This window comes from Chelonoidis abingdonii, chromosome 21 (genome assembly GCF_003597395.2).
Source record: "Chelonoidis abingdonii isolate Lonesome George chromosome 21, CheloAbing_2.0, whole genome shotgun sequence".
In the NCBI taxonomy this organism is placed as follows: Eukaryota; Metazoa; Chordata; order Testudines; family Testudinidae; genus Chelonoidis; species Chelonoidis abingdonii.
In genome coordinates, this window is record NC_133789.1 from 1828193 (window position 1) to 1851795 (window position 23603).

The following is a 23603-nucleotide window of genomic DNA, read 5'->3' on the forward strand; positions in this document are numbered from 1 at the left end:
CTCCTGTATTATTGACAATTTATCAGACGAGCTCCGAAAGCAGGGAAAGAGGATATGGTCAGATTTAGAACCAGGGGATAGATATGTCACAGCGCACACTGTAGTTGTAAATAAAGTCTGTTGCAGTGAATTGCAGCCTCCCACAGAAGAGGAAAGCCAAATCAGGTGGAGGACTGTCTGTTCGTCTGTCACTTGCGGAATCATTAGATGCAATCAAGTTTCCTGCTACAGCAAGTCTGATTGTAGTCACGATTGCTCTGTTTGAAGAAAAACCCAGTCCCTCAGCATGGAACTCAGATGTCTCATTTCTTAAGAAACCAGGCTGGTGACTTAGGCCAATGCAACAGGGTCCCGGCCCGTCTCCCTGGGGGAATTCTCCTGACCTCAGTTCTCATGGTTAGAAACCCTCAGTGTGTGAGCGAGACGTCCCCTGTTTGAGCATTTAACCATGAGTCTGTCCTGAGAGGAGCATTATTTATTTATATTGTGGTAGCGCTTGGGGCCCCAGTCATGGACAGGGCCCCTTTGTGCTAGGCCCTGGCCACACCCAAACACAACATCGCTCTCTGTCCTGAGATGCTCAGAGAGGTACAGGGATGGCCCAGGCACTGTTGGGATCGTTGACTCGCCATTGGATCCCAGGGCCAGAGAATCCCAAATCCTTGTTCTCTGTCGTGGGATGGGGAAGACCCCGGCAGAGGTGAGAGGGGACAGCCAGTGTGATGCATCTTAGGTCATTGCAGACAAAGTCCCATGGAGGAGCAGAGTGTGCTGATGGCTCCAGGGCTGCCAAGCAGCCACCTCCCACCTGCCGGCCTGGGCAGAGCCCCCCTGTGCCTGGGGTGCTCTAGCCCCAGGAACTGCCCCTGAATGGGGGACATACCCCTGGGGGTGGCTCAGGCCAAGCTGCCAAGTCAGGAATGGGCACAATCCAGGCAGTAGCTCAGCAGAGGTTATGCGCCCAGAACACCCTCTGTCTCTGGAGAGGGGGATGTGGTGCCTAGATCTTCCATGTGCCGGGTTGTCCTAGGGAAACCATGTGCAGTCCTGGCTGCTCCGTCACCTCCCCGCCCTAGAGCCTGCAGAAGGGGAGCAAACTCAGCATGGTTCAAAGCAGACCCGGCGCCTCAGTCCTCCTGCGGTGCCAGCCCCCTCCTCTCGGGAGTGCTGGGAGCTGTCCCAGGGGCTGTGCATTTGGGGCCCCGTAGCAGCAATCGGTGACTCTGCATGAGGCAGCATCAGAGTTTTCAGGGCATGACCTTAGAGCCGGTGCCGGGAGCCTTCCCATCGGTTCACTCCCTGATCGAGCTGATGTCAGGTGCATTCTCCCCATTCTTGGCTCAAGGTAATTGCTACAGTTACAGCCGTGTGCCAGTTGGCACCTGTTCTCCCATGTGATGTTCAGGGCTTTAGGGAAACTTGCTCCGAAGCAGGCACCAAACTTCCACTGTTTGCCTGGGGCTTTGTTCGCAGCTTGCTGATAACAGCTGATTTAGTGGTGATCAAACCGCGGCCAAGTGCTCCCTGCAATATGAGACAAATGTCAGAAATTCTCCCGGGGAGTCTGTTGTAGGGGCGTCTCCTCTACTCTCTTGTCTCATACGGGAGGAGAGGGGTGCTGGGGAGCAGCCGGGCAGAGAAAACTGTCTGTTTGGTGCCATTCAGGTAAGAGCCTTGTAGTGCATTAGATTAATGATACGAAATGTCACCTTTTTAAAACCGTTGTCCTGAACGAAGCTGGGATGAATTGGCTAGAAATCTATCGGTCGTAACTGCACTAAAAGCTACTCCTCTAGTGAAGTGATTGAAAAAAGAAATGACCAGATCCTTTGCAGTGTCAGTAAGAAAAACTCCCAAAGTAGCGTTTAATATGGATTTTCTGTTCTGATGGACTTTAGCATTCAGGGGTTTGCGGTGGCTTCTGCTGAACTGTATGTATGTGTCTGTTCCATCAATAAGAATATATGTTTTTACTGTGTATACAGACGTTACGATATTATAGTACTTCTCCAGTGCTTTAGTAGCACTTATACCAAGCTTTAAATCTTCAAAGTGTTATAAAAATATCGGCTAATTACTTGCTATATGCAAACCGCTTTTAATGGGAATACTTGATGAGCTATAACGGTGATTTACTTCGCAAAGCACAAACTGTGAGCCAGCAATAGTGGGAAACAGTTTGGGTTGCATTCGTTAAGGTTTTTCTTGGTTTGTTGTATATTCCTGGCTTCCTTGTGAGTCTTTGTAAATACAAATATGGACATTTTCAAATACGTTTAAAATGCAGTTGCCAAAAGTTTTGTCAGACAACTCAATCTGGGTCATTTTGATTCAATCCCAAATAATGAAAATCAATCCCAGTTGTTACTAAGTTACGTCTGGACTCAAACCACACGATTTCAACTCTTGGCCACCTTAGCCAGGACGTCACTGTTTAGCTAAAGGTGTTGTGTTTGTCCCACGCTCCTTACTTGTCAGAGCCGAATGCTGGAGTAGAATTGATTTCAAAGTTACTAGTTGTTTTGGGCCAGATCCTCAGCTGGTGTAAATCAGCATCACTCCATTGACTCTGGCTGAATTACACCAATTTACACCAACGATGTGGCCCACTGTTTGTAATTAGCCCTGACTGAGTACCTCAGAATGCCCTCATGAGGCATGAATAGATGCATCGGATTCTGCGCAGATTAAAGAAAGACGAATGCGTCTCCAAACTAGATGCGGCAGTCAGCTTGCAGTGCACAGGGCGGTGGACCTTACACGTGTCGGCATGCGCCCTGAGAACGTGGCTAGAATAAAGCCTTTGCTTGAGTAGGACGATGACCACACTTCATGAGAACCTGACCGGATGCTCAGTTGCACCAACATATTAGGGTTTAATCCGGTAACAGGCCTTCCCTTCCAGGGGCACTGAGTGAGATGCAGTCCAGGGAGATCAAGTCTTTTAAAAGATTTGTCCTTTTGATCATCTGTGTGTTACTTCCTTGGTGCCTCGGCTCATGTTCATGGCTGGGTGGTAGCCATGGATCTGTGGTCTAGCGCCAGAAATGAGTTTGTTTTGCTTAGATTTGAAGCAGGTTAGTGTTAAAGTGTCTCTTTGCTGCCTTAGTGCTTGGTGCACTGAATAGCAAGACGGAGCACTTGTCATCCTTAATGCAATTTGTAAGCTGGAACCTGCCCTGCGCCGCTCTGGCATTCTCCCCGCCGTTGAGATGGGAAAGCCGGCAGAGAGGTTAAGTGACTTGCCTAAGGTGATCCAACGTCAGTGTCAGAGCTGGGTGTGGGATTCAGTTTTCAGTTCCCTGGCATACACTTGGCCAGTAAAGCCAGAGAACTTTCTACAGGGTCATTTCCAGAAACTGATGCTGTATCAAAAATAAATTGGGGGGACGTTCTCTGTTTCTGGGATGATTCTGCCTTTGCTCACGCCGATCCAGAGGGACATTCTGCTACCCGTGGTACTAAAGGAGTGCGACTTCCTATTTGAATGATTTAGAGCGCCTAGGTCAAACCAACACTGTCGTGCTTGGAACCAGATTTTCAGCTTCTTGGTCGTCACTAGCAGGACTAGCTAGTCCAAGGAATTCCACTCCTGCCTACTCGCTGAAATAAAGGCCAGGTTTTCCAACGGGCACCTGATGGGCGGAGCTCTCTCAAAAACTGGCCCGTGGAGCAAGCCAGTCTCCACCCCAGAGCTCACCACCTATGCCAGGACACATGGAGGAGGAGGGCAGGAACCGTGCATTTGCGATCCCTCTGCTCTAGCAAAAACCAGCTGCCTAATTCAGCGCCGGTGCGGCTCCAGCGAGGGGAGCAACGGAGGGATTGGTCGCATGGGCAGGGCATGGAGCCAGGAGTCGATGGCTAGCAGAGTTGCGCTGGTGCTGAATTTCTCAGCTGATTTTTGCTGGTGCCATCCAGGGCCTGATGTTCACCTCACTCCGGCTTTTGGCTGCTTTAATCTGCTACCACCATTGTTTTTGCTTCTAAGGTTAGGAGCTGTCAGCTGCTTCCCTCTCAAGGTCAATTTGCAGCCAGAGGAGAAAAGAGCAGGGCATGGGGGAGGTGCCAGCCCCCCCCACTGCCCATGTGCCTGCAAGGGCAAGCTGGGGGTGGGCACGGAGACTTTCCTTGGCCTTCCTGCTGGGAGTCACAGCGAGGGACGGGTTAGTGTTGCCTGGGGACGTGGAACCTTTGCTGATAGATTGGCTTGGATACCACCATTCCACACCCAGCCCTCAGGGGGTGGAAGTGTCTGTCCACCACCAAGCTGGGGGGTAGTCACACAGGTGACCTAGATGGGAACGAGAGCTCGTTTCTGCTGACTTTGTTTAGGAAGGATGAGCTAGTGTTTAAAGCACTGGACTGGGACGTGGGAGATTAGGTTCTGGTCCTGGTTCTGCCCCAGCCCCCTGTGTGACCTTGGTCACGTCACTTCATCTCTGGACCTCCACTCCCCCTGTGTGAAATGGGACTGTCACTTGGTCGGGGCTGCTAACAGCACCGCTGAATATGCTGTGGCTTCCATTCTCCAGGCTGAAGCTGCCCTGGGTCCAAAACCCCTGAGAGGATAAAGATGAAACCATCACAGTCTGTTTCTCTGGGAAACCGACAGCAAATTGGAGTTGGCCTGGACGCCTGCTGCAACCCGCATGCTGAAATACAGATGATGAATGCTTTAACCTGCTGCTCCATATTCATCAATTTCCATACATTTCACCCACCATTAAATCCCAAATCAATATGACCAGGATTTTCAGCTTCAGGTTGATTTGGCAGCTCTCTGGTGGCGTCGTAATGGCCCATCAGGGTAATTTAACCCCTGTATCTATCTCTTATGGTTGGACAAAGATGTCGTGAATCTAGTGAGTCAATGAGGCTTGGTACCAGGAGAATGTCCAGAACCAAAAGAGGGAGTTGAGTGAATGGATGAAATCCACTGTGTATGTTGTCTCTGCTGCTGTTCTTTGTAGGACAGGGCTGGGCAAAATGCAGCGCAGCGCTCCAGCAAAGCTCATGCTGTTTCATGATGCGTCTGAGGAAGCCTTGGGAGCGTGCTGTGGTGCCTCACCCAGTTACGTGAATTGAATTTCCAAAAATAACCCCCCGCTGGGCCTGGCTCAGTAACTGAAGTGGGACACTCGGGGGCTTGTTCTGTGTCTGCTCAGACCCGCTCCGAGTTGCGTGTGGGGAAGGGCCACACTCGTTACTAAGACAGGCACCCTCTCGCATCCTTCACCCAGAGATCCCAGTACACTTCGGAAACATTCACAATGCCTCACGATGCCCCTGCTGGGTAGGGAATTGTTGTGATGTGCATTTAAAGGGGGGGTAAACTGAGGCACGAGGGGCTCCAGTGACTACTCCCATGATCAGAGGTGGAAACTCACTCCTGTTTAGAACTAGGCTGAGGCACAACTCAAACCACCGAAATATGGCTCCGAGTTTCAGCCCCGTCCAGACCCTGTGGGCAGGGGAGAATTTCACTCTCCAGGGATAAGCAACAGAGGTGGGAATAGAGCCCAGGAATCCTGCCGCCTTGGTCCCACCTACAGAACATGCACAATGTAAACCTGTCTGGGGCTAAGCACAGCCTGCTCTCCAGTGGCCTCACGCAGTTCAAATCCAGGCTCGTGTTCAGTTCAGATCCCAGCCCTAGGAGAGATTTAACTCCATAACTTTCCCCTTAATGTCCATCTGGCTGCTCCGTGGGGGAAAGACGAGCTGTCTGTAAAATAGTCCATTTCTTGTTTATTTTCGACGTTTAATGCCTCCAGTTCTAAATTCTCTCTCGTATTTGTCCCTGTGTTACACCTTGTTGCGACGTGTGATTATGGTGTTATTTAAAAAAGAGAGCGAGAGAGACCCGAGATTATGGACTGTAATACAAGTCTATAAAAATGGCCTTAAAATTGTAAACTAGCTGCTGCTACTGTATTAAGACTTCCCTGCCTCACCGATTCTTGCTGTATTCAGGGTCTGGAGATGAAGATTTACCCTGTAAATCAGCAAAGATGCTGATGGGGGTTGTAACTCTGCGTTCTCTACTCGGCCTAGCTAAAACAGCAGTGAAGACCCAGCAGCATGAGTGCCAGCCCAGGCTGCGAACTGGAGTTAGAGCGGAGGTGCTGTGCTCTCATTGCTGTTTTATCTGGAGTTAGCTAACCGCAGTTAAGACACAGCTTTGTTTGCAGTGTGGATGTAGCCTGAGTTGCAGTGAGATTTAGGCTCCTAAGTCACTTAGACACTTTTTGAAAACTTTACCCTTTGTCTGCTTCCATTTCCCAGCCCAGGCTCCCTGAGCAAAGCATGTCAGTTCTCATCCCTTCGATTTATTTCTTGCTGCCCCCTAGAGCTCTAACGCCCTGTCTCTGCCTTCCACATTCCTGCTGTACCCTTGCCTAGATTTCAAGGCGAGGAGGGATTATTCCAATCACCTAGGCTGACCCAGGCTGGAGAATTTCCCCCAAGGGGAGAATATTTATCCCCTTATCACAGATGGGGAAACTGAGACTCCAAAAGATGAAGTGACTTTGCCAAGGTCACATGGGGAGTCTGTGGCAGAGCCAGGTCTCTTGAGTCCCCAGCCAGTGCCTTAGCAACAAGATTCGCTGTCCTCACTTTGCCCCTCTGTCCTGGAAGCGTTCTGGCTTTCCCTGCCTGTCCCAAGGCTGCCACACTCTCTTGGGGCCCATTCACTGTCAGCTCCTGCTTTGTCCATGTTCGCAGCTCAGATCTGGCTGTTCACCAGGCTTCTGCCCCTCATCACCCTGCTGGCATTGGCTCGCATGTGCCAGGCAGCCCAGCACATGCCCCTGTTGCTTTCTCGTGGCCTCACCCGTAAATGCCCAGTGGGCGTCACTCCGAGAAGAGAGACTCATGGGATCACTTAGTGCCTTGCTGCCAGGCTCTCTGGTGGCATGACGGTTATGATTCTGACCTTCTTTTATTTCAGAGAGATTTAGACATCTGTCAGGGAGCTTTTCACAGCCGTCAGGAGACCGTCTCCCTGCGTTGCCATCAGTGGCACTAGGGAGGCAATTTCTAGTCTTCTGGGGACCAAAACCCGTCGGCTCCAGGGAAAACGCTCTGACCCAATGTGAAGCTTTCGCCTGCCCACGTGTGACCAGATCTGTCGGTCAACCTGGAACAGTGGCTAAAGTCTCGTGTGTCAAAGCCGTTCCCTAAGAATTGTCACTTTTCTGGAGGCCCATCTAGCCCAGTCCTGTCTCCCATGGCAGCCACTCCCAGCTGCTTCAGAGGCAGGTGTAAGACACCCTGCGGAAGGCAACCGTGGAGGAATCTGCCCCCAAGGAAAACTGCTTCCTGCCCCATTAGCCAGAGGTCTGTGTCCTGTCTCAGCCTCTGGGCCTCATGTAGCTACAGGCATTGGCGAATGCAGAAGCTGGCACTGCCAAGCAGCTGTTTAAGGGTTGGTGGGAGGAGGGCAGGGGATTAGTGGAAACCACACCTGTTGCACTCAAGCAACCACTGATCTTATTAAGAGTCAACTGAAATTGCAGATCTCCTTGAAAAGTCGCTGTAAGTTGAGCTCCCACATGCCCCTCTAGAGGGGAAGGGTGGTCTTGTGGGTCAGGACACCGGGGCTCCAGCGACCTGCATTCAAACCCTGGCTCTGCCACAGATGTCCTGTGTGACCTTGGGCAAATCACTCAACCTACTCTGTACCTCAGTTTCCCTTCTGTATACTGGGGATGCTATGCGCCTACCTCACCTGGCGTCGGCGAGGATACACTCCAGTAGTGATTGGCAGAGGCTCAGCTAGGGGGATGGTAAGCGCCTGGGCAGACAAGCCCTAGACAGAGCGACACCGTTCTCTTTTGGGGTGCAGAGAATGCATGTAGACGACTGAAGGGGTGCCCTCTAGCTGGGGTGAATTTCACCTATTTCAGCCAAGCAGCCGGTAGCTGTGAAAACGCGAGTCTTCAGAGCTAATCTGTGGACTTGGATGGGCGACAAATCGCTGAATTACAGACCCGACACCTGAGAAGCGGAACGAACATGGGAGGCATCGGAGAAGTTAAGTGAATGAGACAGGCGAGCACGTGGCTGGAGCAGACATGTTCAGTATGTAATGAGAGCCGCGATGGGTTGCTGCGCTCTAATCAAGGCAACAGCGGGTCCTTTTTTTAAGACCAGCGAGATTGTTGAGATATTTAGTCCGGATAATGTTCCAATTTTAGCTTGGTTGCCCTGGCTGTAATCCTGATGAAAATAGCCCGAACAGTAACGGGAGGGCATTGGAAATACACACACACAACCTGTCTTGCCGCAGCAACAGAGGTCGTGAGCGGCTGCTGTGTCGGGACATGTGTCGGTTGCTCTGTCCCCTCAAAGTTCACTAGTGCGTTGTGGTGCATTCGTCAGGCCCAGATTCCAGACCCTCATCTCCGTAGAGTCTGTCTTGCTTTGAGGCTGGTTGAAGTTTCGGTTGCACGCTGAGGCTGGAGGGAGGGGGCTGGGATGCTTGTCCCAAGCCATGGTGGGCTGCAGGGAGCAGCAGGAAAAGGCGGTGTCATTAACAAAGTGCTGGACTGCGACTCAAGAGACCTGGATTCAGTTTCCAGTTCTGCCACAGACTTTCACCTTGGGTGACCTTGGACAAGTGACTTCATCTACCGTGTGCCTCTCAGTTCACCGTCCGTGTGCCGGAGATAAACACTGCCCGAGCTCGCTGGGGGTTGTGAAGATCGAATCCGGCAGTGATTCGTAGGGACTCCGCCCCCGTGGTGCTGAGGGCTGTATCCGCGGTAGCACCGTGCCCAGGGCCAGGAGCAAGCTGGGGAGATTGACAAATCCCACATCTCAATCTGGTGTGTATTGTCCTACCCATGTTCTCGTTCAGGCACCTTGGGGCATCAGCACAGCTGCAGTAGCCTTGTGGTCAGCGATGTGCCGGGGAGGCGGGGAAAGGAGCCGTTTCTACAAGCGAGCAGGACTCTGAAGCCCCTCCTGCCCAGCAAGGCGCAGAGGGTGTGCCCAGAAAACACCAGCATTCATGGGTGTGCAAACACCCAGCTGACTCCTCATCTGCAGGTGCCGCTTCCCAGTGTGTGAAATTCAGCCTGGGCTTAGGACCAACGAAAGACCTAGGTACCACCCAGGCTCTCAAAATAGGACTTAGGTGGTGCTGGTGCCTAGACCCTGTGCCTGCTGTCCGCCCAGGAGGGATTTCAGGATTTGCAGCACAGGAACCCGCCTGCACCTTTTTTACACACCTGGCCTAGTTACTAATGGCCGTGCTGTGAAAATTCACCCCCAGGGACTTCCTGGCAGTGTCACTCCAAGACCTTGTGTAGTTAATTCTCATCTTCCCTGCCTGTTCTGCTGTGGTTCTGTTCTTTTGCTTTGCCTTTGAAAACCAGAAGAAACAGGGGAGGGAAAAGCTGGGAGAACTGGAGAAAGGGTCAGATGAAAAGTAAAAAGAAGAAAAGAAAAGGTTAAAAAAACAACTCCACCCAAAGCCTGAGTCCCTTTGGAAGGAATCAAAGGCAGAAAGCAGGAGCTTGTCCTGTATAAATCAGAGAAATGCACACGGAGTGGACCTTCTTCAATCACTTGTCACATCCCTCTCTCTCTGCCTTGTCCTTATCTCCACTGGCTGCTCCTGGGCATAGGAGCAGGGGCAAGCTGCAGATCCCAGACTGGCTGCTGTATCGGTCGATAATGTCAGTGCTCATGAGCCTGTGAGCAGCCCAGTGCAGCTGGCACTGCTGGTTATTGTGCATTGTGGTTAGAGACCGTAAATTGTAGGACTCCATAGTTGACAAAGCAACGTTTTTGTTGTTTAACTCCCTGCTCTTACAGCAGGAAAATTCCGTTCCACAGCACTTGTGGCAATCACAAGTGTTCAAAACCCATAGGTCAAAAATCACGAGACTGACTTAAAATTCATGAGGTTTTTTTTTTTTAATTACATGGTGGTTTCTTTTATTTTGAGCCTTCAGAGGAGTTCACGGTTTCGAGTTTTTCTCCACCAGGGATAGGTACTTAAAGAGAGACTCACAATGCCAAGAGACTCCTGATAGAATCACCAGAGTTGGCAAACGCTCTTTCCAACCTCACGAGCGAGAGTCTGAAAAAATTAGCAAGCGTTGGGCTCCTGAGTCCCCCCACCAAAATAAGTGGCCTGATTTTAGCAGGGCCAAGTGCCTGCCATCTCCCATTCACTCCAGGACCCAGCGTTTTTTCAAAACTCAGCCGCCTGGTTAGTTGGCTAAATAAGGACTTAGGGATTCTGAGCTTCCCCGCTTGTTGAAAATGTTGGCCAGAAATTTGAACCAATATAAGAAAGGGGTGGGGTGGAGGAAGCTTCTAGACCCCAAGACCAGGTTTACACGCAGCTTTTAAACTGGTGTCACTATTTGGGCTCGAGGCGTGATTATTTTCACCCGTATAGTTTATGGCAATGTCATGACAGCCCCTATGGAGGAGGCAGTTACGCCGGTGTGGTTGATTCCCCCTCCTGTGTGGGAATAGCTGTAACGGTCTCAGTACCCTGCTAGAACTGCCTCTGCCCAACACTGGTAGTATCACTTTAACGGTACAGCTGTAATGGAGATGGTACAACGCTTCTGCAGACAAGACCTCCCTGGGTCTGAACTAGGTACCAAAAGCCAGTGTGTCTAGCGGAACAGCAAAGCTCCAGGTCTCTCCAAGCACCGTAGCTCATTCTATAGTTCAGGAGAGCCCCAGGGGTCCTCTGGAGTTTGCCATGGTTGAAGTATATTTGGGCCTGAATCTGGGGATATTGGGAAAGCTCTGAACCGGGCTGACAATTGGCAACCCCTCCCCGCACTTAACGTCCACACCGTAAGTTGATTGTATTGTGTAGCGGAGTTACAGTGCGGTTCTAATGATTGTTCCATGTAATTATCACTAATTCATCTAACCATGTTCTGTTCTGTCAAGGTTTTTATACCACCCTTATCGCCGTCGTTTCTGAGAACGTTCCCGTCGTGCATTAAGCAACGTGACTGACACCTGTCGCCCGTGGGCCGTCTGTTCTCTCCGCTCTGCTCAGGGGAGAGCTGGGGGAGCAGCATGGGGTTTGTGTGGGGCAGTGACGTGTGCATCATGCTGAGTGTGTGAGGGAAGGCTGGTCAGAGACGCACCCCTGTCACTTGCAGAGGGTGGTGCTGCAGGGTTGGATGGTTCTTGGTCTTTACAGGAGTTCGTCTCACACTGGTCCCTGGGAAAGCGCCGTGTCCCACGCCTGTCCTTGCTGCGGAGAGCTCTGCTGTGCCTGGGGAGCGGGGTTGTCCCCCATGTTCCTTGTCCTGGAGCTTTAGATGGTCTTAGAGGCAACCTAGGCCCTTGCGTGCTTTGGAGATAAAGGCCGAGACCTTGACTGTGACTGTCTGGTCCCTGGAGGGCTGGCATGGGGGTGCAGAGCAGGTGCAACAGGCTGCGGTGTTCTGGACCAGCTGGGCTCCCTGGGGGTCAGTGGCTTCGTGCCCAGGTGTAGCACGTTGCTGGAAGCTGACCGGAGCTCTCTGAGAGTCGCCATTGGCTCAGCATGAATGCAGCCACTTCCCTGCAGGCCCCAGACTGCGGATTGCCCATCCCTGCCAGCTGTGCCTCCTCGCAGCCCGGTTTACCATGGCTGCTTTGCGCCGTGTGCCATCGCGTACGCCAGCAGGCGGCGGGTGTGATGTGCTGCCTGCTGTATCAGGACAGCGGTGTTTCACACTTGCTTTGCCCTGGCATGAACAACAGTGCGGGGTGCACAGCGATGCTGAACGAGGGGCTGTGCCCAAGCTCTCCTGTCCCCACTGTTGCCAAGGGACACATGCTTTGTTACTTTTGTCCAAACAACTCCCTCCTTGGTGTTGGGGGGCCGCTTCGAACAGGGTGTCCGGGACAGTCACCCAGCTGTGTACAGACGAGGATTAACTGGTCGTCTTCTACCTTTATTAATGGGCCTACTGGGTTCTCTCTCCCAGTATCTTCATGCGAGCTCTTCCTATCCCCTTGGGGCCACGTTACCTGCTTCGGCTTTAATGCTGCCCTGCAGCCATGACTAGCTCACTGTGCTGCTCCCCGCTGTCCCATTGGAGGCGTGAGTCCAGTCACCTTCCCATGGAGAGGTGCTGGCTGCTGCTTCTTCCTTGGATTTCCCCTTCGGAGCCTGCTGTGACTTAATGACGGTGTGTGAGACAGAAACTTAGGCACTGTGTTTGTACAGCACCTAGCCCATGCCTGGGCTCCCAGGTGCTAACACAGCACAGACAGTAAATAATAATAATAATTTAGGCTTTGACTTTCAGTGAGACTCTCATCGCACACTGTCACGGAGTCCCCGGGCGATGCTCTGGAACTGCTCCCCACCAAGCCAGGCAGGACTTTGGGGAGCCTCCTCTCCCTTGGAGCAGACTTGTTCAGGGCAAGAAGCTCACACGGCTTCACCTCCTGGGTCTCTCCTTGGAGCATTCAGCATCCTCTGCCCCTCCGTGTGCTTCCCACAGCGAGCCCACCCAGGCGGGGTCCTGGGGAAGCCACAGGGTTCTGCACCCCCACTTTGCAGTCAGACGTGACTCTCAGCCAGCAAAACAGAGGTTTATTCGATGACAGGAACAGGGTCTAAAACAGAGCTTGTAGATACAGCGAACCAGACCCCTCGGCCGGGTCCATTCTGGGGGGCAGTGAGCCAGACCCCTAGGTCTGCACTTCACTCCTTATCCCCAGGTAGCTCCAGACTAACCTCCCTCCAGCCCCTCCTCTCTGCTCAGCTCCTTTCCCGGGCCAGGAGGTCACCTGATCCCTTTGTCTCCAACACCTTCAGTTGGCACCTTTGCAGAGGAGGGGCCCAGGCCATCAGCTGCTAGGAGACAGAGTGCCAGGCATTTAGGTGCACTGGCCCTTTGCTCTGCAGCAATCACACACCCTTATTCCACCACCTAGATATTAAGAATTGCATAGGGGACACTGAGGCACAAACACAGTTTTCAGAGAAAATATTAAGAACATTCCCAGTTTGTCACACACACACACTACAGGCCCTGGCTCCTGGAGTCATGGGAGTACACCAGACTCTCAGCCTTCATTCCTCTAGCTTTTATAGTTGCAAAGGAAAGCTGGGAAATGTGATTTGAGTGTCACCGATGTGGCAATGTCTGCCTGGGTTTGCAGAGAGACTGAGACAATTGCTCTGAACCACACAGTGCATCTCAAGAGGATGTTAACTCCAAGACCGCTGCTCTGTGGGGGTGCTGGCAACCCCATCCCAGTAGAGGGCTGTGTGAGTGGCAGGAGTGGGAGAGTGCAGCAAGCACAGCCCCTACCCCAGCAGGGACAAGCAGCTGGTGGGGTACGTGCTGCCTCCCACACCCCCTGCTGCCATTCCTGCTGCTTTCCCTGGGGTTCTCATGTTGCTGCCTGGCCTCTTGGGGTGGGAAACCCCTGCCACTCCTAGTGAGGGTGGGGCCCTAGGGGAGTGGCCCTGGCCCAGGGGTTCCTAGGGCCCTGATTGCCTTTCTCCACACTTGGTCCCAGCCATGCCCACGCTGCTCCCTTTCCAGCAAGCTATGTGCACTTATTTCCCATCTCAGGGAAAAAAGTGTGTTTGCTCCATCTTGAGGCTGCTGGGAGGTGCTGCGCCCTTGTCCGGTTGTGGCGTGCCAGAGAAGAGCTGCTGAGCCGTTCGGTTACCGGTTAGCGGGACGGGACGGCCCAGACTGTGTTTTCAGTCAGTGCCTTTCTCTCGCTGGTCAGTCTGGATTTTTACAGATATGCAGAAAGCTGTTTCCCGAGTGCAGGGATTGCTGTGAGTCTTTCCAGCCAGAGCCGCAGGAGGAGCTCAGCAGCTCTGAAAAGCTGGCTCTGTGGGCATCCCAGGGTGGGCTCTGAGAAAGGGAGCCCCAGACGAGTGACCTGGGTTGCCCACAGAGTGTGTGGGGTTGGCGAGGGAGTGGAGGAGGTCGTGGGTCTCTCTACGTCAGTCACCTCCTCTCCCCCTTCCCCTGCCCCCAGGGCCCCTAGCGGGAGGCCTAGAGAAACATTTTGGTGGAGGGGTAACTGGGGGACAGGCTCAGGCCTGGGCCGTACAGGAAGTCGGACAAGATGACCTTGAGCTCCGTGACCCTGACAGGAAACACCCTGGCTCTGCAGATAGGGTGGGGGAGGCCTCTAGACCAGGGGGCTGGGCCGGGCAGCACTGGGTGCGCTCGCTAATGGGACGGGACGCGCCGCCTCTGGGCCCGGCTGCCTCAGGGCTCTGGGGGTTAGCAGCACTGCCCCATGTCTGACTGTGGAGGGCTCCTGAATGGGCCCGGTAAGCGGTGTCAGCCTGGCCCTGTATTAACAACGCCACCACCATTCGGTGCTTACCAGAGCACTGTCCCCGGGGAGCTGGCCCTGCCAGGGGGCTGGGCCGCAGCCTCACCTGTGCCAGGTGTATCCCCCAGGGGACGGGACACAGGATGGGAGCAGGTGACTTGAAACCAGGCCTGCAGGGAGTGGAAGGCCAGGGGCTCCCAGTTCTCTGGGGCTCCCAAGCAGTCAGGTCTCTGCAAGGGGCTGGGGAAGGCTCAGCACAGGGGGCTGGAGCCCAGCTGGAAGGGCTGAGAAGGACGGTGGGGCAGGGCGAGTGGCCGGACTGTAAGCCAGGGGAGGCCCCGATAAAGCGCTGGGAAGCCTTTCTGAGCCTATTGGCAGATGCTGTGGCTCACTAGGCCTGGGGATGAGGGTTGGCTGGTTCTGTAGTGTGTTCGATGGGGGTGTGAACACCACTCACAGGGGGAGCAGCGTGGTGGTTAACCAGCTGCCATGGTTTGCAGCCGAGGCATACAAAGGGCAGGGGATAGAACGTGCGAGGAGAAATACAAACTTACGTTCAACCTGAAGTGACAGGAATGCCAGGTTCTCTGTTGCATCCAGGTCAGACTGGATAATCAGAATGGGCCCTTCTGGCCTTTAGTTGTACGAATCCAAGTGCCCGGTTCTGTGCTCTAACCACTAGATGCTGCTGCTGCTGAGCCAGTCGATCCCGTATAACACTTCCTGGTCTTAGGCACAAGCTTGTCAAGTAGGATGCCGGGACCTGCCTTGTGTCCCACAGACATGAACAGAGCCCCTCTGTCCAGCTGCCCCTGAGGTGTCTCAGGCTCACTGTACAGTATGTGAGTGTATGGTAGACACCAGCTGTGGGCTCCATCTTTCTCACCTCTCTGGGGCCCACCTTTCATGGGCTGCAAATGTTCCACAGGCCCCCAAACTGGGGTGCAGCCAGGCCACTCCCTCAGCGCCGGCGCGTCTCGGAGGGCACCGTTTTTCGTTGTCACGGCATGGCGGTGCCACTGGGGGAACAAGCACCTCCCTGGGAGCGGTTTCCCAGCTCCCCCTCACGTATCCTGTGCAGGCCTGGCTCCTGCTGCCCTCCCAGTCCCCGGCACGCTGTGGATTGAAGATGATTCCAAGCTCCACCAAACACGGCCAAACTCCTAACCCCCAGCCCAATGTTTGAGTTGAAAGGAGGCACAGAAGCATGTGGGTGGAGGTGGCAGGCATTATATTTAACAGGGCCTCCCTGTCGGAGCTGCGAGTCCCACCTTTTGGCACCTCCAGGGTGTCGAGGTGGCATTGGGGACGTAAGGGCCAAATGGAAGGGATTGGGCTGGTAGGTGCGATTCGCTGTGAGTACAAAGTGGTGGCCCACAAAAGAGGAGGCTGTGATGGTCGTGAGGGTGGGTGAAGAAGAACCCGCTTAGCACAGGCAAGTAAAGGCAGCTTAGGATGTCCTTGCAGTGGACTCTGAGCTGGCTTCAGGCAAGAGCCTCTTGTACCTGCCTGCTCCCTGGGAGAGATTAGCTACTCGCCTCTGGAAAGCTGGAGGCGAATCTCCCAGCGTGAGATCTTTTCCCTGGGCTAAGTGGATTTTCAGTCCAGCTCTCCATGCACAGAGGACACAGGCCAGCCCTGGGGAGCGTAGAGATCTGTCATTCACACCAGGATTGTTGCTGGTGTCAGGGAACTTTAGGGAAGTTCCTTCTTTCCCCATCCGGAGCCCATTGTATCCTCACAGAAATGCACAGCTCCCCACAGCTTACGCATTAGGCAATACCTTATGCCCTGAGCTATGAATGCTGTTCCTGTTGCTTCGGGAGCCTCTGCCATACCCCATGTCCTTAGAACCAAATCAGAGCAAGAACCGAGGCAGGCTGGGAAGCCAGCCAGGTGTGTGACCTAAACCCAGCTTGTGTCAGTGCAAGGTAATTCTCAGCTTGCCTGAACCCCTGTTCCTGGACTCAGTCCCTTTAAAATCCAAGCACTGGCTCACTAGGGGGTTTGTGCTTCCTCCTGTAGATATGAAGCGACCCCTGAGTCTGTCCCACCCTGCTGAGAACAGGATCCACCTGGTCGAGACGGTGGGGAGGCAGTCGGAGCAGCGCACAAAGCGGGAGAAGAAGCAGCAGTCGTTCACGCTGTGCGAGGTCTGTAACATCCAGCTCAATTCAGCCGCCCAGGCGCAGATCCACAACAATGGCAAATCCCACCAGAAACGCCTCAAGCAGCTTAGCAAAGGGAAGGTGCCGACGGGCCCAGGTGAGTGCTCGGCCGGCAGGGCTACCAGCAAAGGCAGCTGGAGCCCGGGGGCACTGCGAGGGGCCTGCCTTTGTGGCCAGGCCTCTGTCATTATGGACGTAAGTTGGGCTGACTAATGGCCCTGTTGTGTGGCTGGGGTCACTGCCCTGGATTCCGACTGCTGCTGCGTATAAAAACCTACGTCTCAGGCAACCGCCAGCCTCCTGCAATGAGTCCAGCCAGTCGGGGTGGGACTTAGGGGGGATACCCCACGCCCCCAGGTAAAGGAATGTCTCCGCCTCCTATTGGACACCTGTCACTCGCTAGGATCTCTGAACCCAGATGGCTTGATGACCGCATGGCCTGTTCAGCTGTGGAGGCAGATCCCTTCCGCGTGGCCTGTGTTTGCCGCTCTCCGGCGTCTGCATGTTGTTCCCATGCGTACACAGGCGCTGTCGCTAGTGCCCTGGGTCGACAGCGTCCAATCTAGTTTTGTTTGGATGCCTTTTGCAGAGGTGCTGGGGGCTGCCGCGTCCCCTGGCTTGACGTGGTTTCCATCGTATCCAGGGTTTAGGGTTTGGTTCAGTGGTTCTCAGCCCCCCACTGTACACGTTATTCCAGCACCTCTGGCCTTTTGTGCACAGAAATGGCCGTGCCGGCCGCCTTTGGGGATTGGTAGCTGTTATCTGGCCAGGTTGCTCTGGTTGGATCTGGACAGTCACCTCCCCTGGCAATGGGGCCATCTGTTTAGTGTCATTTTATTCCTTCGGGTCTAGCTGCCTGGCACATCGATCTTTTGTAACTACCTCATGATGGTTCCTTTGGCTCACAAAGCTCATTAGATGTTGGGGCTAAGGGTGAAGGGTCAGTTTTCACAAGCACTGACATCGCTGTCACGGGCAGGTTGGCCCTCGAAGGGGAGATGGGCCCCACTCTCCTCTGCTGCACCAGGTGGGGAGAAATGAATTGTCAAGTGATAGCTGGTCCTGTGACTAAACCAGGGTGCTGCATAGCCATCCCTGGCCAGGAGGGGGCACTCGAGAGGTGCCTGACCCTGCTTAAATGTCCGTTTTCAAATGCAAAAAGTCAGCGGAAATCAATAGGACTTAGGCGCTTCTGAAAAATTTCACCTGCAATCCTTCTGGCCATGGGTTTCAGAAGCGGTGACCCTAATAAAGCACCGCGAGGTACTGTGCAGTATTCGCACAATGCTGAACGTAGATCCACCACAGCTGTCTTGTATTTAAAATTCTTTGCCATTTGTACTGACTTTTCTGCTCCTCCATGTGGCTGTGTGTGCTGAGGGCTCAGCATGGTGTTTGCACTGACGTGTCACTGGTGAAATGTGGGCTTTGTCTGTTGTTAGCTCATTTGGAGTCTCCTGGTGAGCAAACAGTGATTTGTGGCCTGCTGTGACATTGTTACTGGATATGTTGTACCACAGACTGCTCAGTTAAAAGCCAAGAGGTAATCTTTCCATTTAGTTCAACTGGCCCTGCACCTGTGTTAGACCCAGGGCTATCAGAGAGCTCATGTTTTCCATTTTTGCTTCCTGTATTTACTGCCAGATTCACAGCTGCATAACTTATCTTAGCTGGCAGACATCGTGCTTGTCCTGAATAGAACTTCGTGGGCTTCTCCGTGTCCAGGTGGCCACTGGGTTGTGCTTAGTACATGAGCCTTTGTGCCATATGCTATTGTGATGTAAAGCCCTTTGCAGAGAATTCCCATCATGTGCAGCAGCTCCTGATGCAGTCCCAGTCAGACAGTGCGTGGAGGTGTCCTGGTTTTCCACCTAGAATTCTTCTATCAAACTCCGTGTTTCTCGTTTTGTTTTGCGAATGGGGAGCACCTCAGTTCTCTTTACTTCAAAGGCCTTTTCCTGCTGCTCCTCACTTTCGCTAGACGTGGGTTCCCCATAAAATGCATCCATTTATCTGAAGCTCTTCACTAGAGCCCAAGTTTCACATTTACCCAATGTGTTTGCAACTTCCTGGCTATTTTTCCACAGTCTGGGCAGCGCTTGTGCGGCAGTGTGACGAACTGGGACTGTTCCTAATGTTTGCTCTGAATACTGTGTTGGTGCCTCAGTGTCCCCTAGGCAGTTCTTAAGTATCTGGCAGAGCAAAGGGCCAGTGCACCTAATGCCTGGCACTCTGTCTCCTAGCAACTGATGGCCTGGGCCCCTCCTCGGCAAAGGTGCCAACTGCAGGTGTTGGAGACAAAGGGATCAGGTGACCTCCTGGCCCGGGAAAGGGGCTGAGCAGAGAGGAGGGGCTGGAGGGGTTGTGAGTCTGGAGCTAGCTGGGGACAAGGAGTGAAGTGCAGACGTGGGGGTCTGGCTCACTGCCCCCCAGAATGGACCCGGCCGAGGGGTCTGGTTCGCTGTATCTACAAGCTCTGTTTTAGACTCTGTTCCTGTCATCGAATAAACCTCTGTTTTGCTGGCTGAGAGTCACGTCTGACTGCAAAGTGGGGGTGCAGAACCCTGTGGCTTCCCCAGGACCCCGCTTGGGTGGGCTCGCTGTGGGAAGCCCACGGAGGGGCAGAGGATGCTGAATGCTCCAAGAGAGACCCAGGAGGTGAAGCCGTGTGAGCTTCTTGCCCTGAACAAGTCTGCTCCAAGGGAGAGGAGGCTCCCCAGAGTCCTGACTGGCTTTGTGGGGAGCAGTTCCAGAGCATTGCCCGGGGACTCCGTGACAGGCAGTTTCTCTGTTGTGGCTTCCAACTGTGTAAGTCCTGTTTCTGCCTCAGCTGATTTCAGTGAAACCGCTTGCAACCAAAACCAACACGTAGTATTTCTTTCTGTTGAGGAAGAAGGGGGATGTTTAGCTAGTCGCTCCGCCAGATGGGCTGAAAGTTCTGTGCCTCATATTGTTTGTTTGTACCCTGCACTCCCCACTTCCTGCGATTCACAGAAGGTTTATTAGATGACAGGAACACAGTCCCAAGCAGAGCTTGTAGGTACAACCAGAACCCCCCAGCCAGGTCCCTCTGGTGGGCAAGGGGCCTAGACCTCTGACTTGGGGTTCCCTGCCTCTTCCCAGACAGCGCAAAACTGACCCCAAAAACCTCTCCAGCAGGCTCTCCCTCCTCCTTCTCTCCCCCTCTCCCTTTGTCCAGTTTCCCGGCAAAGGTGTCGACTCCCCCCCACCCCCCTTCCTGGCTCAGGTTACAGGCTCAGGTCCTGTCCCTCACCTAAAGTCACCCCCTGCTCTCCCGTTCCCCATGCAGACAGTCCCTACTGCGTCATGGGGGGCTTGGTTCCCTTCGGTACTGCGCCTGGAGCTGGTCGCTCTGGGCTTTGAGGCTGGTGACGGTTGAACTAGGTAACGTACATTCCGCCCTGTAGGAGGTGCTGCGGCAGGAGCCCCCAGTCGCCTCCCTTTCTCCCCAGCCTAGAAACTGCCTGGGCGGGCTGGGCTAGAGATGGGGTCCTACCAAATCATCACAGGAGCTCATTGGGAGGGGCAGGCTAGGAGTGGGAGTAGCAGGTGGGAATCCCCTGCTCAGCATGTTGATCCACAAAGCCGAGAACCTGCTCCAGCTGGCAGTCTGCTCCAGTCCTGCAGCAGGGATTGGTCCTGCTTTGAGCAGGGGGTTGGACTAGACACCTCCTGAGGTCCCTTCCAACCCTGAGAGTCTATGAGTCTGTGAGCTTATGTGCTAGCTCAGGGGCTGGCAGATGGAACCCCAGGCCGACAGCGGGGTGAGCGGCTCGGCTCGTTGCCGGCTGAGGTCCCGGCCGCCAGTCCGCTCAGCCTGCTGCCAGTCTGGAGTTCCATCCGCCGGTCCCTGTAAATGTATAATGTGTTACTGGCACGTGGAACCTTAAATTACCGCAAATCAATGCAGACTTGGCACACCCCTTCTGAAAGGTTGCCGACCCCTGTGGTAGCGGCTCACGGTCCTGGGTTCTGTCCTGTCCCAACCCTCCGTGCAAGCAGGGTCAGTGTGTGTTCCCTTTGCCTGGTCTGGGGATGTGGTGAAGAGTCAGGGCTGTCAGCTCCAGGCCAGATTCATTTGATACATTTAGATAGAACCGCAGTGGGAATGGCAGGGTTTTGCTGTGCTCTCCACGCCCACTGGGCCCCCACACCAGACCTCGCTCCAGAGGCTCTACAAACTCTCCAGTGTTGCTGCCGATCCTGTCGGGGCTTACCTGCGCCGTGCAGCTTGAAACCAGTGTGTGGAAAACCTGGAAACCTGCGCAATGCAAAATGCTCCTTCTTCTCCGCCAGACATGGGGCCAGATCCTCAGGTGGTGTAAACTGACGGTGGTGGGGTGACACTGTTTCACATCAGCTGAGGAGCTGGCTGCGCTTAAACTGAAGAGTGCAGTGTGCAAAGGGGTCTGATCCTGTGCTGTGCTGGGTACCACCCAGAAGGCTAGCTGGACTCAGTGGGATGCAAGCCAGTTGCAGGGTTAGGCTGGACAGTACTAAACTTCCCAGATGCCACTGTTTCCTACGACAGAGCTGTAATCACCCTCGAGAGCAAATCCTTCCTGGTGCATTCACAGTGCCCAGAGATGGGGTCTGACTGGGAAGGGTGCAGGACTCCTTTTGGAGAGGTGAGATCAGGCTGAGGGGGAGCTGTAAGGAGACGAGACGATGTCCCTTTGGGAGAGGGCCAAGCCCCTTAAGTCTTTAGATGAAGGCTAAAGTGGGATTTGAACAATTCTTACACCTGGTGAATTTCACCCAGTGCGATTTCATAAGAAATGAGCGAACTCGAATGCAGCTTGTTTGTTAAAGTATCGAAATCAGAGGGTTTTAATAAAGAGAGAATAAATGATATAAAATAATATGAAGTTGGACGGAGACTGAATGTCCTTCTTGGACAGAATTGTATCCTGGCAGACAGGTTGTCTGCACCAAAATGAAAGGTAGCTTTTATGGTTACTGATAGACTTTTCTCATGATCTCCCTCTGGCTTCGGGGATTAATTCCGCAAAGACTCTAATCACTTATGTTGTGCAGCAGAGAGCCGTGGAAAGAATATATTGGCAAACAGAGACAATGATCAGCACGGTTACTATTTATTAACTGCACCCAAAAGTATCCCAGCAAAATCAAATGATTGTTCACAGGGGATTTCCTTGTCAGGTAAACCATGGATTTTTTGCTGCCTGCCGCTGGATTTCAATGCAGGAAGAAGCTGGGAAGTTGGGATGAGAGATGCTTTCGTTCCTAGGTTGCTGGTTCAAATCCAGCCTGGGTTAGGAGTGACTTAAAGTGACTTGTGCTCATAGGTGCTTTTGCAAATCCCATCCCTTTTTATTCGTGTGGCTAGAAGCCCCAGCCAAGATCAGGGCCCTGCTATGCGCAAGAGACAGTCCTGCCCCCAAGGAGCTTCCAGTCAAACTCGATACGACAGACAAAGGCCAGGAGGGGAAACTGAGATGGGGAAGTGACTTGTCCAAGGTCACAGAGCAGGTCTCTGGCAGCACTGAGAACAGAACCCAGCTCAGTGCCTCTAACCACACATTGCTATTGGATGGTGGGTCTCAGAGCAGTTCCTGTATCTATGTTGCCCACAGTGGCACATGCCAGGTGAGGTTCTCGGGTCTACTCTGTGCAGGTCAGATTGGCGACCCCACCGGTCCCGTCTGGCCTTAGACTGTATGAATAACGGCAGTTTGACGGCAGGGTTAGCAAAGAGGTTGGGGGCTGAACGGGCTACAGAAACCGTGCTCCTTTCGGATTCTTAAAGTGGTATCCAGTCGCTGCTGTAACCAACTGTCCTGCCCTGTGTCCGTGGGGAGGACTGATTTCCAGGGGGTTGTAATGTACTTGGACACATAACAGAGGCATGGAGAGACTATGTGACTTTTCCAGGGTCACACAAGGTCTATGGCAGAGCAGGGGATTGAAGCCAGATAGCCCAGGACATTGTACTAACCACAGCTCCATCGTCCTCTCTCAGGTGTTTGGGCATGTCTGGGAGAGCAAGCAAGGCACAAACCATGGGTGTGGATACTCTAAACGTACACTGAACGGTCGTTCTCGTCTGTTCACCCTGGCGGTGATCTGAGCTTTTCCAGCACTGGCCTCCCCATATCACAGCATCTGTCTGCCCAAGCAGTGTAGCCAACTTCCATTGCAGAGTGCTGATCCAAGTCCAGCTCCAGCATCTTCCAACCCTCGTTAGCTGCTCTGGTTTGGGCAGCGAAAGGCTTCAGCCGCCCGCTGTTCTGCGCTGGCCTGGGGGTGGCAGCAGCGCTCTACGTACTGTGACCTGAGGTTCGCTCAGATCCCAGCCCGGATGCAATTGTACAAATGATGCTGACGGTAATGTGATTTGTTGTAAACAGTTCAAAGTACAAAAATTGCATTCTCCAACGGGGATTTCAGAGCCTGTGTCCCGCCCTGAGCTGAAAGCTGATTGGAGAGACAGGGCACAGCTATGTTTTCCCAGCAAAGCGGTACACAAAGAATAAAAGGCTGGGTCTGATGTTTCCCATTGGCCTTCACTTTGTACCATCTTTTATCCTCCTGCACGGTGGATGCATGTAAAACACGGTGCTGACACCCACTCTGCAGTGGTGTGAATGATGGCAAAAGACACACGGGAATGGAGAGTCAGGCCCACTGCGTGTTTTGCACGATGAGCCATCGACGGGTTGGAGGTGCAGTGCCGAGCAGCCCCTTGCAGACAGATCCCCCACACATGTGCTTTCGCGTTCCAGACCTAAGTGTTCCAGCTGCCTTGAGTTTCCAGCAGACCCAGAATTTACTCCCTTGCTGTTTTTGGCTCCCGAAATACAGTCCCTTTTGCCAGTGTCCCAAAAAAGTCATGGGATATAAGCAGCTGTTGCAGCCGAGTTCCCAAAGCAGCCGTCCCTTGGGCCCTGTCAGCTCCCATCTTGCTGGAATGCAGCGAGACAGAGCATTCTCGTCAACCGGCCCTTCCGCACAGATGCAAAATGACAGGGAACTTATCTTGTCTCCCTCAGCATCGGATATTGGAGGTAACAAATAAGAGAACCCGTCCAAGCAGTTAGCACCTGCAAAGGGGTATCGTTCTTGCTCCTCTCAAAGCTGATGCTAGGTTGGGAC

The 23603-nt window shown here is 53.5% G+C and overlaps 1 protein-coding gene across 2 annotated transcripts in view; it reads left to right on the forward strand.

Moving 5' to 3' along the window:
* Positions 1-23603, forward strand: part of ZNF385C (zinc finger protein 385C) — a 147779-nt gene that overhangs the window by 20054 nt on the left and 104122 nt on the right. For both annotated transcript variants that reach the window (XM_032789010.2, XM_032789011.2), the window contains exon 2: positions 16324-16563. In XM_032789010.2, the coding sequence (XP_032644901.1) occupies positions 16324-16563 (240 nt within the window). The remainder of the gene's footprint in view (positions 1-16323; positions 16564-23603) is intronic.